Raw genomic sequence first — 24,807 nt, forward strand, 5'->3', positions numbered from 1 at the left:
GGCTATAAAAGAAGCCCGGAGGCTCTCATCGTCGGCATTCCTCGGCGGCTTCTCTCCGGCACCAGTCTCTTCGGAAGCACCGAGTGAAAGGGTGCTGTCGCCTTTGTGCGAATAATGTAACTTTTGCTTACCCTGTATATACTGTATATAAATGTTACTTCAACTCTTCGTCGGCTCGAGGACTTCGTCGCTCTGCTCTGCGCCGCGTCGATAGCGGACGGAGCAGGGCAACATCGCTACACCGGTGACTGCGCTCGGGTGGCCAGTCGCAACAGTGGATGGCAGCTGCGGGATCGACCGGCAACGGCTACTACCTGGTGTGGTAAGCGCTCGACGTTTTCTCTCAGTTCACCAGACTTCTCTAGCACAGGTTATGGTAGTTTAGAGAAGGGCTGGGTGAAGCACTGTGTATAGCTTTGAGTGTTTCAAGCCTAGAGAAAGTGTTTGAAACCAAAGCTAGTGCCGAGAGGTAAACAAAGGAGCGTAGAGAATTACTTGCGCGTGCCTTACTAGTAGCTCGATAGTATAGGAACGGCAAGGGAATTCTAACGCGGGTAAGCAGCAAGAGGCCAGTGCAAACGATGGAGGACCTTACAGTGAAGGAACTCATCGAAATTTGCCAGGAGCTGGGCCTTGACTTAGGCCGTGCGAAACGGAAGCAAGCAATTCTTGAGGTCTTGCGGAAGGAGAACGTAACGGCTGAGGAAGTCAATGAGGCCAGGGCTGAAATCAAAGAGCGCCGCGAGCGCGAGGAAGCCGAAAAGAAAGAGCGCCGTGAGGAGGCGGAAAGACAGGAACGCAGGGAGGAAGCCGAAAGGCAGGAACGGGAAGCCGAAAGGCAGGAACGGGAAGCCGTAAGGCAGTTCGAGTTGAAGCAGTTAGAGTTCCGGCAGGGCTCGCCGGCGCCTAGCGTAGCTTCTCCAAGGGCTCCTGCGAACGGTCCGAGAATTCGGGACCAACTGCCTCCGTTCGTTATTGGCGAGGACATGGCGAAGTACCTCGTTAAGTTTGAGCACGTTTGTGAGCGAAACGATATCGAACGGTCTCTGTGGGCGCAAAACCTGTTAGCCCTGCTTCCTGGAGAGGCATCGGACGTGATAACGTGCCTGTCGAAGGAGGCCTTTGAGAGCTACGACGAGGTCAAAGAGGCTCTTTTGAGGAAATACAGGTTGTCGCCTGAGGCTTTCCGGCAGAGGTTTCGGTTTGCGAAAAAGGGCAATGAGTCGCGTATAGACTTCGCATTTCGTCTGAAGGCTGACCTAATTGAGTGGCTCAAAGGCGAGGAAGCCTATGACGACCGCGACAAAGTGGTTGAGTGCATAGCACTTGAGCAATTCTACCGCTGCGTCGAAGACGACGTCAGGTTGTGGCTGCAGGATAAGCTCCAAGAAGTAAAGCTTAACAAGGCAGCAGAGTTAGCTGAGGAGTACTACACCCGCCGAAAGTTGCATTATAAGGTGGTGCGCATTGAAAAAGCGGACGGTAAGGACGCTTTTAGGAAGAAGCCTGAGGAAGGGAAACAGCTAGCGCGTCGCAGTTTTCGAAAAGACTCACCTCCTACGAAAGAAACTGTTGGGGAAGGCATAGATGAGTCTCGAAAATCGAACAGCGATGCTAAGCAGCGCGCGGATGCCGCCCGGGCATTTGAGTCGCGGAAGCAGATAATCTGCTACAACTGCAAAAAGGAAGGGCACATCGCGGCAAACTGTAAACAGAAGGTTGCATTCGCTACGATCCGAGAAACCGAAAAGAACATGCGGTTGCTCGAGCCCTACATGCAGGAGATAAACGTGAACGGCAAGAAGTGCAGAGCACTCCGAGACTCCGCAGCAACTATGGACGTAGTCCACCCGTCACTAGTTTCTCCAAACGACTGCACAGGAGAATGCGCGTGGATAAGGCAAGTTGCCGAGGAGCAGGGCGTTTGCTTGCCGATTGCGAGGGTCGTCATTGAAGGCGGTTTTGGTAAGCTTAACACCGAGGCGGCCGTGTCCGCAGCGCTCCCCGAGCATTTTCCTTATCTCTTCTCTAATAGCTCGGAGCAACTGCTCAAAGAACAGGGAAAATCGTGCTTTACCAGTTTGGCGTGCATGGCACTCACGAGATCGCAGGCGCGGAAGCTCTCCCAGGAACTTGACACTACCCCAGCGAGCGAAACTGTAAAGGCGGGGGAGAAATGTAGCCCGAGCTGCGAGCCGACCGCACACTCTCGCGATAGGTTGGTTGAACCGCCAGCGGCCGAAGCGGATTGCGTCACCCCTTTCGGCGGAGAAACCGAAGCGGCGCCGCCGTGTGAGGCGAACGATATGTTGTCCCCAGTCTCCGACAGCTGGCATGAGTTAATCAAGGTGGATCGAGCAACGTTCATTCGAGAACAGCAAAATGATAGCTCGATAAAAGCCTTGCTTGAGAATGTGAAACGGGGCGCAAAGAAAAAGAACGTTTCATTTCATGAGAAGTCCGGCTTGTGGTGCCGCAGTTACACAGATGCAAAGGGTCAGAAGTACGAGCAGCTTTTGATCCCGGAAAAGTATCGCCGTCAGCTACTGGAACTCACGCACGAAAACGCGTGGGCAGGGCACCTCGGTCTGAAAAAGACAAAGGCTCGACTTGCGCTAGAGTACTACTGGCCTAAATGCTGGAAAGACATCGAAGGCTTTGTGCGCTCTTGCGACACATGCCAAAGGGTCGGCAAGAGTACGGATAAGTGGAAGGCGCCTATGAAGTTGGTACCAGTCATAACTGAACCATTCCGTCGGCTGGTGATCGACATTGTTGGGCCTCTGCCCGAGTCCGAGAACGGTTGTAGGTACATTCTAACCGCCCTTTGTGTCGCGACAAAGTTCCCGGAAGCAGTGCCACTCAGAGAGCTCAATTCTCCTCAAGTGGTTGACGCGCTCCTTTCAATATTCGCTCGTGTCGGATTTCCTGCGGAAATTCAGTGCGACAACGGTAGCGTCTTCACTAGCTGCCTAACCTCGACTTTTTTTGAAAGGTGCGGGATCAAAGTGGTGCACAGCTCTATCTATCACCCGCAATCCAACCCAGTGGAGCGAATGCACTCAGTGTTAAAGCGAATACTGCGAGCCCTCTGCTTTGAGCGAAAACGCGATTGGGAAGCATGCGTACCTGCCGCTATGTTCGCTTTGAGGTCGGCTCCACACGAAAGTACGGGGTTTAGCCCTGCTGAGCTGGTGTACGGCCGGAGTCTCAGAACCCCGCTGCGAATGCTGCGCGAGTCTTGGGAAGGTTACAGTGAGGATCCAAACGTGGTGGAGTACGTTCTTAATCTACTGCAGAGGCTCGGGAAAAGTAAAGACCTTGTTGAGAGCCACATGAAGGCGGCACAAGCATTGTCGAAGGCGTACTACGACAAGTCGGCTAGGAAGCGTACGTTCGAAGTGGGTAACCTAGTGATGCTGCTGCGCCCTTCGAAGAAAAATAAGCTAGAAGTTCATTGGGAGGGGCCAGCGAAAGTAGTGTCGAAGCTATCTGACACAAACTACGAAGTAAAGCTAGGCAAACGGCAGAACAAAATCTACCACAGCAATTTGATGAAACCCTACATTCAGCGTCATGCTGTGGTGAACATAGCTTTGAATGCCGAGGATGAGGAAGGCGCAGATATTCTGACCTCTGCGGACGTGAAGGAAGGCACTTCGGATCTCCTGCGGGAGCAAGTGAGGTTAGAACCCTCTCTAAGCGAAGCGCAAAAGAAGGACTTGGAGAAGATAATTTTCGAGTTTGAGGATGTTTTTCTCTGATCGGCCCGGAAAGACTACGCTAATCGAGCATGACATTGAGTTAACGCGGGACGAGCCGGTTCGTAGCAAGCCGTACCGATGTTCTCCCGTACAGAAACAGATTATGGCGGACGAGATCAAGCGTATGTGTGACCTTGGGGTCATTGTCCCGAGTGAGAGCGATTGCACCTCCCCTCTAATACTAGTTCAAGTACCTGGAAAGGACCCCAGGCCGTGCGTCGATTACCGGCGCCTCAACGCGATAACCCGAGACCAGACGTATCCGATTCCGAACCTCGAGGAGCGGGTGGAGACCGTATCCAAGGCGAATTACATTTCCACACTAGACCTCGTACGAGGCTATTGGCAAGTGCCCCTCTCTGAGCGTGCCAGCAGATACGCTGCGTTCGTTTCCCCGTTCGGAACCTTCCGTCCCGTCATGTTGAGCTTCGGTCTCAAGAACGCGCCGTATTGCTTTTCGAAACTAATAGATCATGTACTTCGCGGCCTCTCAGAGTACGCGCTCCCTTACCTCGATGATGTCGCCATCTTTTCGAACACATGGGAGGAGCATGTAGAGCACTTACGAGTCGTGCTGAGCAGGCTCAAAGAAGCCGGCCTAACAGTCAAACCGTCGAAATGTCACCTAGGTTGCGCCGAAGTGACGTACCTAGGACATGTAGTGGGGCGCGGCCGACGCAGACCGTCGGAAATCAAAGTAGCCGCGGTTCTAAACTATCGCCGACCAACGACTAAGTCCGAGATAAGGGCTTTTTTGGGTTTGGCTGGATATTACCAGCATTATGTGAGAGATTACTCCACACTCGCTAGTCCTTTAACTGACGCTCTCAGAAAGACTGAGCCAGTAAAGGTGGCATGGGACACCAAGAAGGAGGACGCGTTTCAAACGCTCAAACGAGCACTGAGCGAGGAGCCAGTCCTAATGGCCCCCGACTTTTCGAAGGGTTTCGTGATTCAGTGCGATGTGAGCGATCGTGGCATGGGAGCTGTACTATGCCAAGAGGATGCGAATGGCCGGGAACGACCAGTTTTGTACTTAAGCCGCAAGCTAACTTGCAGGGAAGAGGCGTACAGCACATCCGAAAAGGAATGTGGCTGCGTCGTGTGGGCAGTACAGAAGCTGGCGTGCTATGTAGCCGGTTCCCAGTTTGTTGTGGAAACTGATCATTGCCCGCTAACCTGGCTAAATAACATGTCCTCTAAAAGCGGTCGTTTGCTAAGGTGGAGTATGATACTCCAGCAGCACAATCTTGTCGTTCGCTACAAGAAAGGAAAGTTGAACGCTAACGCAGACGCACTAAGCCGTGCGTTCTAAGTAAAGCTGCGTTCATCCTCCCCGTGTCTTTCATTTCGCCTCTTCGTGAGCAGCTTTTATCTTAGGAGGTAGATGGGAGCAAAATTATTGCCCTCATTTGCTGCCTCAGTTGATTATTTCCGCACCGCGTGATTTCAAGTAATCAACCTTAGTTATCATTTAATGTCGTGTGTTACGTTTGACACTTAGTGTGAGTTCTTCCTTTAAGAGTTTTACGTCCCGCAAGGGTCTCTTGGTGTAGAGGGTCCAAATTGGGGATAGACACTTAGCTAGGAGAGTTTGTCACGCTTTGGAGTCTGGTGTTCTGACGGAGGACAGAGGGTGCTTGCTTGCGCTGGGTGTTGCCTGTTGTCGGTCGGTTCTTTGCAAGCTCCAGAACGATGAGCTACCGGTGCTGAGGACAGACAGGAAGAGCCGGACGAAGCTGGTGGAGACACCTGGGCAGCACGGCGAGGTACCTGTGATCCGGACCTGGCGGGCGGTACCCGTTCATGGAGAGGAACTTGGTGGAGCCGCTCTTTTCCTGGGGCACTGGAGGTGTACCGGGATGAGCCTGGCGAACGAGCGCGCCCGGCATCCGAGCCACGTGGAGGCAGCTCGTCTTCACGGCGCATTGTCTGGCGGCGGGGGTGCTGTTGTGCCAGAGCGCCTGGCCCAAAGGCGTTGCACGAGGCGACGCGCCGACAGCGAGGCTGAGTCACGCCTCTCCCTTTGTCGCTGCGGCGCGGCCGAATCCTGCATCTCGAAACGCTGCGGCGCGGCCGACTCCTGCATCTCGAAACGCTGCGGCGCGGCCGAATCTCTCAGCGGAGAACGACCCAAACAAGGGCATGTCGCTACGCCCGGAGGCGAGGTCACGGAGACGGCGGCGGCATCGCTCTCCCTTTCCCCATTGGCGGCGCAGCTGACTCACCGCTTCGCTACCATTCGTCGGAATTCAAACTTCAGGCAGCGAGAGCCCTGATTGGAGCATTTCGAACTTCTTGGGGCCACAACGAACTCCCGGGCTATAAAAGAAGCCCGGAGGCTCTCATCGTCGGCATTCCTCGGCGGCTTCTCTCCGGCACCAGTCTCTTCGGAAGCACCGAGTGAAAGGGTGCTGTCGCCTTTGTGCGAATGATGTAACTTTTGCTTACCCTGTATATACTGTATATAAATGTTACTTCAACTCTTCGTCGGCTCGAGGACTTCGTCGCTCTGCTCTGCGCCGCGTCGATAGCGGACGGAGCAGGGCAACATCGTTACACCGGTGACTGCGCTCGGGTGGCCAGTCGCAACAGCCGCCGCAGAACGAACTGTCGATCAAGTTGCTGGTTTCCGAATATACCAATATTCCCCCGAGCTGATCCGTGATTGTTCCTGTTTCTTGCAATGTCGCTGCGGACACAACCGTGATTTTCACACCATCGAGTTTATTTCATTGGCGCAAGTTGCTCCCTTTTCCCCCGCTGTCCTTGATGTTCGCTCTGGTTCAAGCTTAATGGCGGTCTGCAACGCATCCTTTTGCCCAACACTGTTCCACGGGGAATGTCTGGGATTCGTGGAAGCTGTTGATTCCTCGCATGTAGAGGCCGCGCCCGACGAACCATCGTTCTTCCCTGTGAGTGCACTTAGTCCCGAGTATAGGGCAAGTCCAGACGTGTTCCTACAGTCTATCAACAAAAACCTCACCTCGGCCGAACGCGACCAGCTCATCGACCTTCTACAACGTTTTCGGGAATCGTTCGATTGCCAGCAGGCCACCTTGGGACGCACGTCGAATGTCGCCCACGAAATTGACACCGGCTCCCACGCGCCACTACGGCAGCGACCATATCGCGTGTCACCTGCTCAGCGCCGCGTGATCAACGAGCAAGTCGCAGATAAGCTTGCGCGCAACGTAATTCGGCCCTCTACCAGCCCGTGGGCCTCCCTCGTGGTACTGGTAACTAAGAAAGACCGGTCGATCCGATTCTGCGTTGATTACCGTCGCCCGAACAAGACCTCGTATCGACGACGCTCTTGACTGCTTACAGGGGGCCGAGTTCTTCTCCTGACTAGATCTGCGGTCAGGCTACTGGCAAGTGCCCATGCCCGAAGCCGATCGCTCAAAAAGAGCGTTCATTACGCCCGACGGGCTTTACGAATTCAATGTGATGCGTTTCGGTCTTGGTAATGTGCCAGCTACCTTCGAGCGAATGATGGACAATGTTTTACGGGGCCTCAAGTTGAAAACATGTCTGTGTTATCTCGATCAAATTATCGTGTTTTCGCAAGATTTCCACACGCACCTTGAGCGAGGAGCTTTTTCTGTCTTTTGGATGCCGCGGCTGCCTTCTAGATGAGGCGGAGCTTCTCCGATAGGGAGGTGATAGACAATAGTGTAAACTCCACAAGCACACGCATTTTTCCTAACGTGCTTCATAAACGATTACAATAGTTACGTGGTAAAGTCCTGGGTAAATTCCGGCCCTTCCTGGGCAAACTAGGTGGTACTACGTTCATTTCAAAACAGATACTGCTAAGTTGTCGGCCCTCTCGGCTGCTAATTTGTTTGCCCTTGATCGTATTAGCAACAATAACATGCCAGGTACGGACAGTGAAAATTTAAAGCGCAACAAATTTAGACACAAGACACAAGACACATTCGTCTTGTGTCTAAATTTGCGGCGCTTTAAATTTTCACTATGGAGTACCAACTAGCTCGAACCCTCACGTTGTTAAGGTACGGACAGTTCAATGACATAAAAACCCCTATATGAAGGCCTGTACAGGTGAGGCAAACACATAGTTAACAAGATAAACCAGCATTTGAAGAAATCATTTAACTAAGATACAACACCATAAATTTATAACCACAAAGACTCTGGCTCACACCTAAAAAGAAGCAGAAGCAACCGAAAAAGTGCGCCAACCACGGGAACGTGATGCACTTCTCCAACAAATATATGTGTAGATAAGAACTGAGGGGAAGGGGTCTAACAATATGAGAAACAGCCTAATTGCTTAACTGTGTGATTGTATGTTACCGAAGAAGGTGTAAAGGCGGGCCAAAAATCCTAAGCTTCGATATGGTGTACTGAAATATGACGATGAACGTTAGTACTACAGAATATTGGGGCAAATAAACCGGACGAGTCAGAAAACTACGCACATACAACCCAAGTTTCTTGCAAAGAAGTAGTGCGGAAACATGAGCTGCAGCAACTTGCGCCCCAATCCAACAGTTTAAACGAATTAGTTTCAAAGAATAACCTTGAAATCAGTGACGACAGCGTCCTTAGGAATACAATATAGCTCTTCTCGCACCCTGCCTTCAGTGACCCTCCATTTCGAACAAAGCGGGCACACCGGCTAAAGACAGGTTTCGTTGCAGTGTTTCTCCTAATTCTAACCCAAAGCAGACTGCACCTGTCAACGGGCAGCCTAAATGACCTATTTTCAGGCACTGCACAGCCTAACGCTCGATAATAGTGATATGACCGGGCACATAAGTATTGCTCACCCCGAAGAGCTGCTTGTGCGGACCGGTGTGTAACTGCAGTGGCATCCTCCCGATTGCAGCATCGGCGGTAACGTTCCAACATGTCACTACGGTCTCATAGATCCGCGAGTAATCAATTTTGGCACACCCAATTTCTCTTGCGAATAATATGTCGCATCTGGGGCTTACTCAACGACCTGAAACGTAGAGCTATGTGGCTGGGTTAATGCAAATAATGCATATACACACCTTCAATTAACTGCCGTTAAACCTATATGCATGAAACACCTGGCGTGATTAGGTATCAAGGAGGCCTTTCTGCACCGAGGGTGTTTGAACGTAGCCTTCGTGAAAAATTCGGTCGGTCTGTTGAGCACACGTTGTTACCTTTGCTTATAATTTATTTATATTATGTAATTATGTGCACCGAAGAAATCGCAACTGCTTTAGCTGCCCAAGCACCGAATATTAACAGTAACCATGATGCACACCTGCCTATATTGTCTGGCAAATACAGAACCCACGGTACGCGTTACTCTCTGCGGATGTATTAGAAATGCTCAAAAAAAGTTTTGCTCTCTCTGTCTAACCCCCCTTCTACTCTCCCTCTTATCTCTCTCTCTCCCACCCTTTCTCTCTCTCTCTCTCTCTCTCTCAGGGGATGTAACAAATAATGAGGACTCAAAGTGTGCACAAATAATTTAAAACATACGCACAGGTAGCCTGTCCTGTCTCGCACTCGTCTTCCTCGACGCTTTTTCGTATTTAGCCCAGCATTTATTTCTGTGCGAGTCATGAATCAACTTGGCAGCAACAAAATGTTCTTACGTTGGAGCAGCATTCTCAACCACGTGGCAAGGGCCCACCGGAGACACGCACAATTTTTCCTTTGTCACGGTGTTTCTTATTACGATAGTGCTTTTTGGAATTGCTGGATTGGGAAAACTGGTTAGTTTTGATGTGTCTCTCTGTAAGTATGTCAGCCTGCATTGTTATTTTAAATGAAAATATACAATTTGTGTATATATTTTTCCCCCATTATACCTTGCTGGTATGGGAATGGTCGCTTTTGTACAGCGCATTTAATAAAATGGTCTGTCACCAAAATTCAGTACATCGCCGGAGGACTCATTGGTGCATCGTCTGACCCAATTGGTTTTTGGAATTGCCAGCCCCATTTATGCCAGTTTTATTCCTAGGAATTACAACTTGCCGCAATTTTATTCTGCTTACATTTTGAAAACGCCAAAACATCCCCAATTCTCGCGCCAGTAGTACCCAGGCATTTTCTTGAATCCTTCTTATTTCTCTCTGCCACCGCTTTTTCTTGGTATCTCTATCAAGTTTCCAACGAACGAAGCATAACTCCAACGTTATCACACGTATGGTGAACTGCAGCAATATAAACACGTCCCGAAAGCCGCAAGAGATAGGGGAGCAGCTTGGTTGAATCCCGTGCCGGACAACCGCCCACCTAATTTTCAAACGAGTGCTGCTGCCGATTCCTATTATGGTACTTTCCTTCTGGGAACATTTTCTGGGCTTTTTCTTACCCGCAAAGAAGCTGCAAATACGTTGTTTTCAGCTCATTCCGTTTCGTTGAACAGCCTGCCGCACGACATCATGCGATGTGCTTCGCGTGTTGTGCCACCAGCGCCCTTGAACTTCTGTAGCTAACTCAGGGGCGCGTCATGCGTCATTGCTGACACTTACATGCCCTCAAAATTTTTACCTTGATTAGTTCACGGCAGAAGGGCACTGAGCAGAATTGCCGCCGTATAACACGATGTAGAGTATGGCAGTTTCACGGAACAGCGCTACACACTAAAAAAGGTTTAGTCCCTAAAGGTTGTCCCTAAAGGTTTGGTTGTCGCCGCAGGAGGACCGTCTGAACGACAATTTTAGCGCCCTTTAGTGTGCTTAGGTTTCGTCGCTGCTGGAGCACCGTATCTGAAGCCCCCTGAAGTTCGGCCGTCTTTTTTACACCCCTTCAAAAAGGTCTTGAGGCAAAAAAGATGTTTGGGTGCTGCATATCACCCAAAATAAATGGTGTTTTTTCGACAGAAGCACCCTCCTAGTTGAGTATAAAAAGGATGCACCATCCTTGTTTCCTAAATAATGCAGAAGCGGCGTAGCACATAATAATGCAGAAGCGGCGTAGCACAAATAATGCAGAAGCGGCGTAGCGGCGTAATGCAGAAGCGGCGTAGCACCCATCACACAATTTGACAGAAAGTTCTGGTATGAAACATTTATTTATTTATTTATTTATTTATTTATTTATTTATTTATTTATTTATACGTACTGCAGCCCAATTGGGCCATCACCAGAGTGGGTTGGTACATTGAATGCAAAATACTTTTCTGCAGAGAATAAGACCTACAAAAACACAAAACATTTAAATTCACTTATTTATAAAGTTTAGACAAGTTGGATAATAAGTACAGCAAGACATTGAAATTATGCAAAACTAAAATAACACATTCAATTAAAATTCTGCAAAAATGTTTTCAAAGGCAATGGCCTAATGTCACCTGGTAGTAGGTTAAATGTTTCTATTGTTCGTGGGAAGAAGCTGTACTTAAATGGATTTGTTCGGGGATGAAAAGTTGCAAGGTTGAGTTTGTGGCTATTTCTACTAGATTTAAGTTTATCGGGCGACAAATAGCGGTTATGCAATGAGTAGCGCGGAGTATTCGTAAGAATATGTTAAAGTTTAAGACATTTGCGTTCACGGCGCTCGGACAGTGGTTGCAATTCTTGTGTGGCAAGGTGGAATGATGGAGAAAAGATCCAATCGAAACGGCTGAAAATAAAACGATTGGATTTTTTCTGAACAGATTCACGTGTGTTAATTTTAGTTACTTTAATAGGGTTCCAGATGGTACAGGCGTATTCTAAGATTGGTCGGATGAGCGTTTGATATGTTAGCATTTTCGTTTCCAGTTGAGCTTCCCGCAATGTACGGTTTAGGTAGCCTAACGTTTTTAGAGCTTTGTTGCATGTATGATCAATGTGCCTTGACCAAGACAAGGTAGGTGTGAAGATGACACACAGGTACTTATATTCCTTCACCCGCTGTAGGGAAGAGCCGTTGAAAGAATGATTAAACAAAGAAACGGAACTGCGTGCACTGAAAGATAAAGTGACTGTTTTTCTAAAGTTAATATTCATTTGCCATGTCTGGCACCACCTACAAAATAAAGCGAAAGAATCATTTAGTAAAATATGATCACCATTCGTTTTAATTATACTGTATAACACGCAGTCGTCAGCTTAGAGGAGGATGCTTGTGAATATACAATTAGGCAGGTCATTTATTTACAATGAAAAGAAAAGGTGCCCCAGGAACGAACCCTGGGGAACTTCGGGTGACACATGTACTACCGGCGAATTTGTGGAATCCTAACCACTTGGTTGATTGAAGTGACAATATATACGCCCATGAAGCCATGTCCACAAAATGTGGCAAAAGGAAACATGCACAAACCCGGACAGTGTCACTACCATGGACGTATACTTCCTGCAGCAGAATGGCGAGGTGGGCTAATTGGTATATATTCATAATTAAACCTTCAAAAATCACGTCACTGAAAAACTCGTCCTGTTGTCCTGTTAGGCGTACATTTTTAGTTGAAGTATACGTTGTACAGCAGGAAGCATCAAAATAGTGCGAGAAGTTTTTAATGCACAATCACATTCAAACATAGTCTAAGTTGCACCAGTCAGCAGCCTGCAACATGGAAGTTATTAGCAAACGACAGGCCAGACACCAGAAACATACTCTACCTTAAATCTACGAAATCCCAAATGCTGTGTTACTCTGATCACCAAGGTTTTTCACCACTTAATTTATTAAGCTGGAAATTGCATAAGTGACAGAAATTGAAAAGCCATTTTTTAATATTTTTACTAGGTTCGGAATGGTAATTTACGTTTGCGATGCTGCAGTAAGAGTACGAAGCGCCACCAGCGCTGCTCTTACTACTGCACCAGTTACGACATGCGTGTAGTTCTGAAGTTACAAATAAATTCAGGTTAAATACACGTTGTTCATTCCAACATTTCACGACCAAACTGAGCATTCGAAAATATTGAACACTCAATAGAAACGCGAAAAAGCATCCAGATGGCATTTTAATCTAATTATGTACGCTCGGAAATCACTAGATTTATTATATTATTCTAATGCTATACGCATGGCAATCATTCAATTTATTGTGCACATTTTTTAACCGAAAACTATTTTGACGGAAAAAAACGGCATCTGCAGAAACGAAACAAAAACCAAGAGTGCATTATATCACGCTAAAGGTACACGATGTGCGTGTAACGCATAGACGCACTTATATTCGCACATGCACTTATAATCACACTCTCCAGCTTCCTTTACTTCATTTCATATCAAAACATTCGGCTTGTAAAAAAGGAGAGGACACAAACACTTCACCAAACACAGGTCTAGAAATTGCGCGAGAATTGATTCTGTTTACACACGCAGAAGCCAGGTACAAAGGTCTACCGACAAATCTGTGCAACTCACAAAGCGAGCCACTCAAAACGTTAAGGCTAACTGCTTACGTGACCGAAGTTTGAGAGCAACTCCGCCACGTTAAATACATATTGTCACGAAGACAAGGACGATGCAGTTGTGTTAAATGAGAAACACGTTTATTGGAGCGAACTTGTGCTCCTCTAACAACTCAAAAGAATACAGAGGCGGCGAAGCAGCGGTCAACAAAGTGACTTGCACAGGCGAGTGTCGTCGAATCGAATGCCCCGGCGTCCGCACTGCAGGCTTTTTATCTTTTGGCGCGCGTGGTTCTCGAAACGTCGATTCGCATCGAGAACATAGTAGATCCAAGAAGATTATTCTTGGCTGTTCACGTTAGATCGGAATGCTCTCCCTATCACAACAGATAACACATGCGGCACAGAAACAAAGAATGGAACACGCGCTTCTCTTGGCGCAGAGATAACACAGACCGGCGCAGCCGGGCGGTAAAAGCAAAACACAAAAAAACAAACCCAATGTATGGTTCGCGGTATTACCCCCCCCCTCTAAGAGTGCATCAACCCGATGCTAACATAAGCGACAGTCCGAACAAATGAAAATAAAAGTTCGTCATCGTCCGTAGAAAGGTTTTAAGCGAACCACGTGGACGACTTCAGGCCGCGTGCGTCGTCGTGATGTGCCGGAGTCACCATCGGGGATCACTTCGTAGGTAAGTTGGCCACCACGTCGTAGAATCTGGTAGGGTCCGAAATACCGTCGCAGGAGGTTCTCACTGAGTCCGCGTCGTCGGATGGGAGTCCAAACCCACACATGATCCCCTGGTTGGTACTCGGCGTCTCGGCGTCGGAGGTTGTAGCGGCCCGCATCCACCAGCTGCTGGTCCGTTATACGAACTCGAGCGAGCTGGCGGGCCTCCTCCGCACGTTGAAGATATCCGTGGACGTCGGCGTTGAGGTCGTCGTCTTCTACGTGCGGAAGCATGGCCTCGAGCATCGTAGTCGGCCTTCTATCGTAGACAAGCTCGAACGGCGTCAGCTGTGTCGTCTCCTGGATAGCCGTGTTGTACGCAAACGTGACATACGGGAGCACTTCGTCCCAAGTCTTATGTTCAACGTCAACGTACATTGACAGCATATCTGCGATTGTCTTGTTCAGGCGTTCTGTTAGTCCGTTCGTTTGGGGGTGGTACGCCGTCGTTCTTCGGTGATCCGTGTTGCTGTAGCGTAATACTCCTTGCATCAGCTCCGCAGTAAATGCCGTTCCACGGTCTGTGATTAGGACTTCCGGGGCTCCATGTCGCAGCACAACTTGGCTTATAAAGACTTCGCCACTTCTTGTGCAGTCCCCCTCGGAAGAGCGGCGGTCTCTGCGTAGCGCGTCATGTAGTCTGTCGCTACGACAATCCACTTGTTCTGTGATCGTGACGTAGAGAACGGGCCTAAAAGGTCCATTCCAATCTGTTGAAATGGTCTCGATGGAGCGGCGATCGGTTGCAGAAGTCCGGCGGGTCTTGTCGGCGGCGTTTTTCGTCGCTTGCAGTCACGGCAGCTCCGGACGTAGTGGGTGACGTCAGGGGTAAGGCCGGGCCAGTAGTACCTCGCCTTGATTTTTCCAATAGTGCGGGCTGTGCCCAGATGCCCGGAAGACGGGTCGTCGTGGCACGCTTCCAAAATTTCCTCACGAAGGTCCGCGGGGATGACGAGAAGGTAATTCGCTTTTGTTCCGGGGCTGAAATTCTTCTTCACAAGGACGGAGGTTCTCAGGCTGAATGCTGGTAAGCTGCGTTTGAAGGTCCTAGGAACGGCAACGTTGCATCCCTCGAGGTACTCGATTATGACGCGTAAGTCGGGGTCGGCACGCTGCTGGGCGGCTACGTCGCTCTCCGTCACGATCCCGAAGAACGCGCTGTGTTCATCAGGGTCTTGTGGTGGTGGGTCGACGGGGGCGCGGGACAGGCAGTCGGCGTCGGAGTGTTTCCTGCCGGATTTATAAACGACTGTAACGTCGAACTTCTGCAGGCGCAAGCTCCACCGCCCAAGACGGCCAGAGGGGTCCTTCAAATTGGCGAGCCAACACAGCGCATGGTGGTCTGTAACAACCTTGAATTGCCTTCCATACACGTATGGGCGAAATTTTGAAATCGTCCATATAATAGCCAGGCACTCTTTTTCAGAGGCAGAATAGTTTTTCTCCTCCTTCGACAGACCACGACTAGCATAGGCGATTACCCTTTCGCAGCCGCTTTGCTTTTGGACAAGGACGGCACCCAAGCCTATATCACTGGCGTTCGTATGCATTTCCGTTTCGGCATTTCCGTCGAAATGAGCGAGCACGGGCGGGCTTTGCAGGCGTTTTTGCAGCTCGCCGAATGCTTTTTCTTTGTCGTTTTCCCAGCTGAAAGGGGTGCTATCTTTCGTCAAGCGCGTGAGTGGCTCTGCAATGCGTGCGAAGTTTGCGACGAAGCGCCGGTAGTATGCGCACAGCCCGAGAAATCTCCGCACGCCCTTCTTGTCTTTCGGCCTTGGGAAGTTCGCAATGGCTGCAGTTTTTGCCGGGTCAGGTAGGACTCCAGCGGCGTTGAAGACGTTGCCCAAGAACTTGAGTTCCCCGTATGCGAAACGGCACTTTTCAGGCTTCAGCGTCAACCCCGACGTACGAATGGCCTCGAGTACAGACTCCAACCTTGCAAGGTGTTCATCGAAAGTCCGGGCGAATACCACTACGTCGTCGAGGTATACGAGGCAGGTGTGCCACTTAAGGCCAGCTAGCACAGTGTCCATGACTCTTTGAAACGTCGCTGGTGCTGTGCACAGCCCAAACGGCATTATCTTGAACTCGTATAGGCCGTCTGGGGTTAGAAATGCAGTCTTCTCTCGGTCTCTCTCGTCCACTTCAATTTGCCAGTAGCCGGTCTTCAGGTAGATCGATGAGAAGTACTTCGCGTGGCAGAGGTGGTCGAGGGCGTCGTCGATTCGGGGGAGGGGGTACACGTCCTTTTTCATGATTTTGTTCAGTCGCCGGTAGTCAACGCAAAACATTAATGTGCGGTCTTTTTTCTTTACGAGTACGACGGGCGCAGCCCAGGGGCTTTTGGATGGCTGTATAATGTCATCGCTCAGCATGTCGTCGACTTGAGTCCGGATGGCTTCCCGTTCGTGTGAAAAGACGCTGTACGGTGACTGTCGGGTTGGTCGGGCTCCATCTTCGGTTATTATTCGGTGCTTCGCTAGAGGGGTCTGACGTAGTTTTGCGCTCGACGAAAAACATTCGCTATAGCGACGCAGCAAAGCCAATAATTTTTCCGTTGTTCTTGCGGTAGCGCCGGATTCACGTCGAATGGCTGCGGGAGCTTGAATGTTTCTACGGGTGTGCGTTCAAAGTCGGCGACTGCGATCACATCACTTGCTTCTTGCGTTTCTTCGAGGAACGCAATTGCAGCTCCCTTGTTTATATGCTGGTACTCTTCGGTGAAATTAGTGACCAAAACGTGAGATTGGCGTTGCTTAAAGTGCGCAATGCCTCTTGCGACGGAGACACCGCGGTCGAGAAGCAACCTTCGATCACTCTCTACGATAGCGTCGATGTCAGAAACAGCATCCTCACAGTAGACGGCGATCATCAAGCTTGCGCGGGGTGGCAGGGTGATGTGATCGTCGGCGATCCTGACAGCAGCACGGTGATCGGGGTCGGCTGCGGCGTCGTGGAGTGATTGGAGGAAAATGTTATCGACTTGGTCTGCAGATCAATTATTGCGCCGTTGTCCGTCAAAAAGTCCATTCCGAGAATCACGTCGCGGGAGCAGTTAGGCAGAACGACGAACGCCGCAGGGTACGTTGTGCCGTCTATGGTGACGCGCGATGTGCACGTTCTACTTGGCGTCACGAGGTGGCCTCCTGCTGTGCGTATGTGCGAACTGTCCCATCTGGTCATAACTTTCTTCAGTTTAGACGCAAATGGTCCGCTCATTACCGAATAGTCAGCTCCCGTGTCTACGAGGGCGACTTCGTCAAAGCCGTCAATGGACACCTTGACGGAAGATGCAGTCGTCCTCGAGTTCCGGGTTCGTCGGGGCGTCGTATCTCTGCTTGTACGTGTTGATGGTCGGGCACTGTGCATCGTCGTTGTCGTCGTCTTCTCAACGGACGTCTCGGTCAGGTCGGGTACGCGTCGCGCCGTGTAGCTGTCGTCGTGTTCGGGAGTCTCGTCAGGGTTAGGTCGGGTCGTCGGGATGAGGGCATGTCGTGAATCAGTCTTCAGCGCGTCCTTGCGTCGTTGGAGGGTTTCTAGTTTTTCGCCGTAGAGCAACTTCACCTCCAGAAGTTGCCGCCTTTAGTTTCCCCCGCATGGGCTGGGGAACCTTCCACGGGCGAAGTCAGCGTTGCTACGGCGGGTCGGCGATTGGTAGGGGTAGGGCGACGGCGAACGGTTGAAACGCGCTGGGCCACGGCTGGTTTCAGATAGATACTCGTCGATCTCACGTGGTCGTTGGCCAGGGAGAGGGAGAGGTGCGTCGACGGAGAAACCACGCAGTCCGAGTCTTTTGTATGGGCAGCGACGGTAAATGTGGTCGGCCTCTCCGCAGTGGTAGCACAGAGGACGGTTATCGGGAGTTCGCCATACGTCCGTCTTCCTCGGCGTCTGGTTTCGGGCTACCGGGGGTCGGGCGGGTGACAGTGGGCGGCGGTACGGCGGGGTCTCTTGACGGCGTGTTGGAGCAGGGTGGGGTCGACGAACAGCCGCGGAGTATGTCATAGCTTGTGGCTCTCGGGGTACCTCGGATGGCGTAGAAGTTCCCAACGCTTGTTGCACTTCTTCTCTAATCACGTCGGTGAGGGAAGCGACTTGGGGCTGCGGCGGCGTTGGGAGAAGTTTCCGCAGCTCCTCTCTCACTATTGCGCGGATAGTCTCGCGTAGGCTGTCGGCCGGGATCCGCGTGCTGCCAAAGTCGTTCGCATTGGCCGCGCCAACAAAGTTGCGGTCATACTGCTTAGCACGCATTTCGAGGGCTTTCTGAATGGTGCTGGCTTCGGTCACGAATTCGGCGACGGTTTTGGGCGGATTTCGGACACGTCCAGCAAACAGTTCCTCCTTCGCTCCGCGCATTAAGAAGCGCAACTTCTTTTCTTCCGTCATTTCGGGGTCCGCGCGGCGAAATAGCTGCTTCATCTCCTCAACGAAGATCACGACACCTTCGTTGGGGTGTTGCGTGCGCGTTTCCAACAAAAGGGCGGCTCTTTCTTTCCGCACTACGGTAGTGAAGGTCTTAGTAAACTCGCTTTTGAACTGAGCCCAGTTTGTCAAGGAGCTCTCGTGGTTCTCGAACCAAGTGCGAGCCGAATCTTCCAAGTAAAAGAAAACGTGCCGGAACGTTTCTGCGTCGTCCCACCTGTTGAATTTCCGGACGCGCTCCAGTTTCTCCAACCATTCTTCTGGGTCTTCTGCGGGGGCTCCTCGGAACGATGGCGGTTCCCGGGGCTGCTGCAGGACGATTGGCGACGTTGTTTCTTGCACCATGGTGTTGGTTGCAGCGTTCCTTTTCTTGGGCCCTTCTGGCATCAAACTGAACTCGGGCGGTAAATCTTGCAGGCGGGGGCTGGCGCTTGTTGGACTGGCTTGGCGGCTTTTCGAGGTTGTAGTGGGCATGAAGGGTGCGTACCCAGCACCTCCACCAGATGTCACGAAGACAAGGACGATGCAGTTGTGTTGAATGAGAAACACGTTTATTGGAGCGAACTTGTGCACCCCTAACAACTCAAAAGAATACAGAGGTGGCGAAGCAGCGGTCAACAAAATGACTTGCACAGGCGAGTGTCGTCGAATCGAATGCCCCGGCGTCCGCACTGCAGGCTTTATATCTTCTGGCGCGCGTGGTTCTCGAAACGTCGATTCGCATCGAGAACATAGTAGATCCAAGAAGATTATTCTGGGCTGTTCACGTTAGATCGGAATGCTCTCCCTATCACAACAGATAACACATGCGGCACAGAAACAAAGAATGGAACACGCGCTTCCCTTGGCGCAGAGATAACACAGACCGGCGCAGCCGGGCGGTAAAAGCAAAACACAAAAAAACAAACCCAATGTATGATTCGCGGCAATATGACAAGAAAACAAGGTTCACTAGTACTCATTTACCTTCACTACTGGGCAGTATTTCTTCGTCCGGTAGATAAATCCATGGTAGTGAAATCACCGAAATAACGAATGTTGTAGGCGTGCACACCCGTGCCGTCACCGGCCAGTAGCACCGACTTTCCTGTCTCATGGCCGCCCGAGGGAAAACTAGTTCGTGAAAGACACCCACCTTGACGAAAACGCGTTGCGAAATAGATGCTGAAGATATTGGTTAATACAGATATTAGTTTCCCATTATGTACAAGAAAAGCTAGAGCGTGTTTTTTTTTAAAGAAAACCATAATTGTACCGACAATCTAGATTACGGCATTTAAGGCTAATTCAGGGTCTACGATGGAAATACAGCTGGCGTGGGTGTTGCGGGCGTCTTAATTTTACGGTTTGTTCTGAGGCCGGAACCACTTGCAGCGTATTTTCCTCGCTTTCGCGCGTCGACATCGCCCCGCGTTGACGGCGTCGGCAAAATGCACGGAGACGTGAGCTGACGCGAGAGCTACGCCGATGTCTATGCTCGCCAGATATCAGCGTCGACGCAGCGCGAGAAATATCCGAAAGCAGGCGACATCGTCCAGATTCCATGTCCATCTCCTGGTTTGGGGTCATTACTTTCGCAGAAAACAAACAATTTCTTTTTACCCTGCGGTAATAGGGTGCCGTGAGGCAAATTACAAGACATTTCTCCTCGGAAGTGCGCATTGCTTCGTGGCCAGCTGTGCTTTCATCGAGAAGACCTGGGGTTTGGGATACCTTTTTGTGAGTTAAATACGGGAGCTCTGGCTACATCGCTTGTAGTGTTCGCATGATGGGCTTGTCTACAAGATCGGTGCGTAACGAACAAAGTTTATCAACGCCAGAAATCCAGCGTCGCATTCAATTTCATTCGCGGCTAAAGTAGGTTGCGTAGGGGAACGATAAAGCGCGACAGCTTTTCTTGGCTTAAATAAGAGAGCTTTGGTTACATCACTTGCAGTATTAGCATAATTGGCTTCGCCTCCAAGATCGGTGCGGAAGAAACAAGCGTTATTACTGTCGAAATTTGTCAAATACGACCAAAACGAATCACTCGACAATATTCGTTGGCAGCCTCAGTTAGGGTACCAAATTCTTGGTTCCACCCGTTGACTTCCGGCGTGGTGGAGTGGTTTGGAGCTTAGGTGCTGGCGTTGTATTTTGAAAGTCCATGGTTCGAATCTTGACAAAACGTCACTGTTTTTTTTTTTCATTTTTTTGCAATGAGGGTGTAATCGGCTTCTTTTTCAAGGCGAAAAACGGTAGTTCATAATTCACAGTTCATAATGAGTTTCACATAGTTCACAGTTCATAATGAGTTTCTGTCATGTTTCTTGTGACTCCATAAGATCTCCATAAAAACTCTTCAGAAATTCGTAATCAATTTTTGTGAGGGATAGACTTTTACTAAGATATGTGAAATAGCTGAGCCCAATGCAGGGAGTGCATGCCGGCTTGTGATCACTTACCATAAAATGTTTGCTTCACCTCTTTAATAAGTGACCACTCCAGTTTGTGTCGCAAAATATTTTAATATTGGAACCAAGCTGAAGGGTGGTGCACAGTTAGAAAACTTTAACACTCACACGGAACAATTTCCAGGACAATGAGCTTTCCAAAAAAGTGGCATTAATTGTGATGCTCCAAATGTGGGATAGTAAAGCTAAGGACTAAAATTAACTCCAACGAATCATAAATGCTCGGAAGTTAAAAATCCTAAAGTAACTGCCAACTTTGAAGGTCTGCTAATTTTTAAATTCAGCGATGCCTTTTTCAAACAGGGTGTTCGAACCGCCGAACATACGGGCTCGAAAGGCAGGTTTATCCTGCCTTTAAAGCTCGTATGTTCGGCTGGGTGTTGCTAGAATTGCTTTCACAACACGCAAAGCGTTTTTTACAGAAAAACATTGATGGACATTAAAATGCCTTTTGATATTTTTTACTAAGATTTCGGATCTTTTCACTGCCGGGCTGTTTATAAAGCTTTTGGTTGGAAGAAAAAAATACAAACAAAATTTCGGGCGCACGTAAGCATGCATTTTGTGAAGAGCCTTATGTGGGCTTCCGCCATGTCAGGTGCTCAGAAAAAAGAAAATACTGAGCGCAGAAAATACAAGCGCGTGTGAGCGTGAATCCCGTCAGAAGCGCAAGGCATCATCACGTGAGGGGCACTCAAAAAAGAAAGGAATTACCGAGTGCACGTGAGCGTGCGCCTCGGGACGAGCAGCCGGCATCATCCAACTTGCCCTTCTAGAACACGCTGCCCAGCGTTTGTGACGTGATCTCTCGCGTGCTGTTCTACTCGCCAGTTAACGTACGCTCGCGCCGCAAGTAGGCAGCACCGAACAGCTCGCTCTGCAGACGCGAACCCAGTAGCCGCCGATTCGAGCACGTGCTACACGGTCCACCTTATTAAATATGTTTAAGCCGAAGGACGAAACGATCCCGGCCGGCCCCTAATGGAGAGCTTTCAGGAGCCAGTTAGGAAATCCATGTCAGGTGCAACAGCCGGGTCTCCGACGAAGGGAGAGATAAAGAGAGAGAAATCACTTCATTTTCCAAGCAAGTTCAGTAGGAACGAGTGGTGGCTGCCGGCCGAAGGCTGGCCGCGGCAGTGGCGGCTCGGTCAACCAGAAATAGCTGCGCCCCGGTTGCGAGCAGCCGAGCGCGTCCTCCTACTGCTCGATGCTGGAGATGGGGTGGAATTGGCTAACCGGACAGGCCCACATGCCGTGGCTTAATGCGTCCATTGAGCCACAGAGGGGACAGTTGGGCGCAGGCAACTCAGAGGAGTAGGTCTTGTGGAAGAGGGGTCGACGGGCGAGGGAGTTGGTCTGAAGGAGTCGCCATAGGTGCTTATGAGCGTTGGTGAGGGATATGTGGGCAGTGGGAAAACGGCGGCGGGAGAAGCGATTATGTTCCGTGGCTTCTTGATACGAGAGCAGACGATCGCGTGCCGACCGAGCACTGTGTTAGAGAGCAGGAGCGAGCACAACACAGCTGTTTAGTTGTCGTGCTGCTTCGTGGGCCGCCTCGTTTCCTCCCACCCCAGTGGGGGCCGGGGTCCAGACGATGTCGAGTGTTTGAGTATGGGGATTTTGGAGAATCGCCGAAAAGCTACCAGGAATGAAGTTTTGAATAGCCTTCTTCGAATAAGTGATTATAATGTGTGGTGGCAGCATGCTGATGCGGGCCAGGGCTATTGCCTCCTCTTCCGCCGTTGCGGGGTAAGATGTCCGTACGGTGAAGAAAGTGACCCGAGGAGAGCCTGCCAGCTCTCCTGTTCCTCCAGCCTTTCACCATCGGTACAAGCTGGGGAAATTTATTTGTTAACATATGTGGCGGAACAGTGTCACCAGCGATTTGTCAGGTCAGCATTTGTATTTTCATTACGAAGAAAAAATGACAAAGTAAAATGGTGGTTTCACGGAATAAAAACTCCTATGAGCATCAAATTTTGTGCAGGCATATGTTTAGTGTAATTAATTTATTATGTCCTCCGCATTTATATTTCCGTAAAAGCAATATTGGTGGATTACAAAATTTGCACAAAACCCCTCGGTACAAAACCCATACAAAACACATTAAAACCCCTCGGTAACTTCAAAACAGTACGCCTGCGGAGAGTTTGAAAATAAAGTATAGCAGATATAGCTAAAATAAATGTAACTGCGATAGACATCTACGAAGTAAAAAACGGACATACCAGCAACATCTGAACAACGTTGTGAAAACTATGTCTAAATACCGTCCACAAATGAAGCAGCAGCAACATCGAGAGTACGTCTTTAGCATAGTTGAAAGAACGTCCGACATTAAGGTACCAGCAATGTTATCTCAACATCCAAAAATTTTCATAAAATAATTGCACGGTGTACGGATGTCCAATAGAGATGCTGCTGGTACATTGACGTTCGGATCTTTTTGGGACGTCGCAGAGATGTTAGTGGTTTTCTGGGGACGCATGTTTCTTCCTTTTCGTTTTTTTCTTCCTTACTCAACGAATGTTCATTCAAGACTGGTGATTTATGGGTGTGCAAGAGGGTTAATTGGCGCTTTGTGAGGCCTTGTGTGCATTTTCGCAGGTCCCCCCAGGGAACCTGTCTTTCGTGTTGTCTAAAATAAATTTCTACAATTTGAATCCTTGGAATTACGCATTCAAGGAGTTATCGATTGGGCCGCATGTGTGGCCGTATTCACCACTTTTGGACATTTATAAAAATAACAGTCTGCTACACTCTGTCTGTTTTTAATAAAATTGGACCAACACTGAACGAAAGATTGTTAACTGCATTTATATTAGATTAAGCTAGGATCACAATCATGGCGTGCGAAAAACGAGAGCTTGTTTTACGCCCGGAATGAACATGAACATCTATCCTTAACTGCTATGTTACTTATAATACCTTCATGGCGACGCTTTTGCTACGTATGTAGCCTTCCATAAACGACGATGAGGATCCTTGAATGAATGCTGAAAGAAAAGCGAGCAGATATTTCCATCCGCTTGGCCACCATGCTATTACCTGCCGAAAATATTTATGTCCAATTTGTTGTGCACAACTGAATGGCGTTCGCGAAAATACTAACATAAAACCACTTAATCAACGTACTTACGCAATCAGTAGCGCTTTAATGTGACCGATGCCGTGACAGCCTGTGTATTTTCGGATTGAGTGATGATGAAATGTCTATAGGTTTTTGAACTTACTAACTGTAGCAGCTGCCACTTTATCGACGTATTTCAGCAAAACCTTTCGCAACTTTTTCTATTAAAAACAGCAATGTTCTCCGCTAGGGAAAATATTTACACCCGAAAAGGTTCTAAATGTGACCCTGAGGTGGTCTTGCATGTCATGGCTCTGGTTTTTCTACAAAAACTTCTGGGCTATGTATTGTATGTTCAAAATTGCGTAGTAAAAGCGCTTTGGAAGCGTCGAAACGCTAGGTCGATTTTCAAGCATGAACACCCTCCTCCGGAACCAAGCCACGAATTTGAATTCTCGCAGCTGCATTCGCATATAGCACATACCCTTATACGCCATGTTCTTTGGTCCTCAAACATTCGTAACCTGCGATCAGTGGATCCGCAGGCAACGCAGGCAAGAGCCCTTTTTACTGCAGATGTTGCGTACACTGGAGCTGGTTTAACGCGAAAAAACTCAGTGATGCAGTTCGCCTTATCCCTAAAAATGTAATCACCGTTAACACAAACGTGAGGAGTGAACAAGCCATACTGCGCGGATACATAAGTCAAATATTCACCTAAAGCCATCCCAACGAGTAGAATTCAGTGTCGCAAAAAAAACTCAGGCTGATTACGGCTTTATTTGGCGTTGAACAAACTTTTCATCTGCCGCACATATTTTTTGCACCAGCTTCCATTCTGCGAAAACGGGGTTGCGTAATTATTATGGCCATTAGGATGTTTGTTCGTTAGTTCTAAAAGTACACCTTTCATGCTGCTTATGTATATTGCTTTCCGTGTTTTTTTATTTTTATTTGCCGCCTATATATTTTCCTCACAAGATGGAAGTGTGAAACACTATCCTTTTTTACCTTTTCGGTGTTTGAATTGTTGTTGCACAAGCTCTCTTGGTAGCA

At 49.3% G+C, this 24,807-nt stretch overlaps 1 protein-coding gene across 1 annotated transcript in view; it reads left to right on the top strand.

Moving 5' to 3' along the window:
* Window positions 1–303: 303 nt before the first annotated feature.
* LOC144166033 (uncharacterized) overlaps window positions 304–24,807 on the top strand; it is a 33,175-nt gene continuing 8,671 nt past the window's right edge. The window contains 3 exon segments of the mRNA XM_077695700.1: window positions 304–2,414; window positions 3,300–3,755; window positions 3,757–4,059. Of these exon segments, the coding sequence (XP_077551826.1) occupies window positions 582–2,414; window positions 3,300–3,755; window positions 3,757–4,059 (2,592 nt within the window). The 5' untranslated portion in view covers window positions 304–581.

This window comes from Haemaphysalis longicornis, unplaced genomic scaffold (assembly GCF_048455015.1).
Source record: "Haemaphysalis longicornis isolate Haplotype H1 unplaced genomic scaffold, Haemaphysalis longicornis Haplotype H1 scaffold_159, whole genome shotgun sequence".
Classification (NCBI taxonomy): Eukaryota; Metazoa; Arthropoda; class Arachnida; order Ixodida; family Ixodidae; genus Haemaphysalis; species Haemaphysalis longicornis.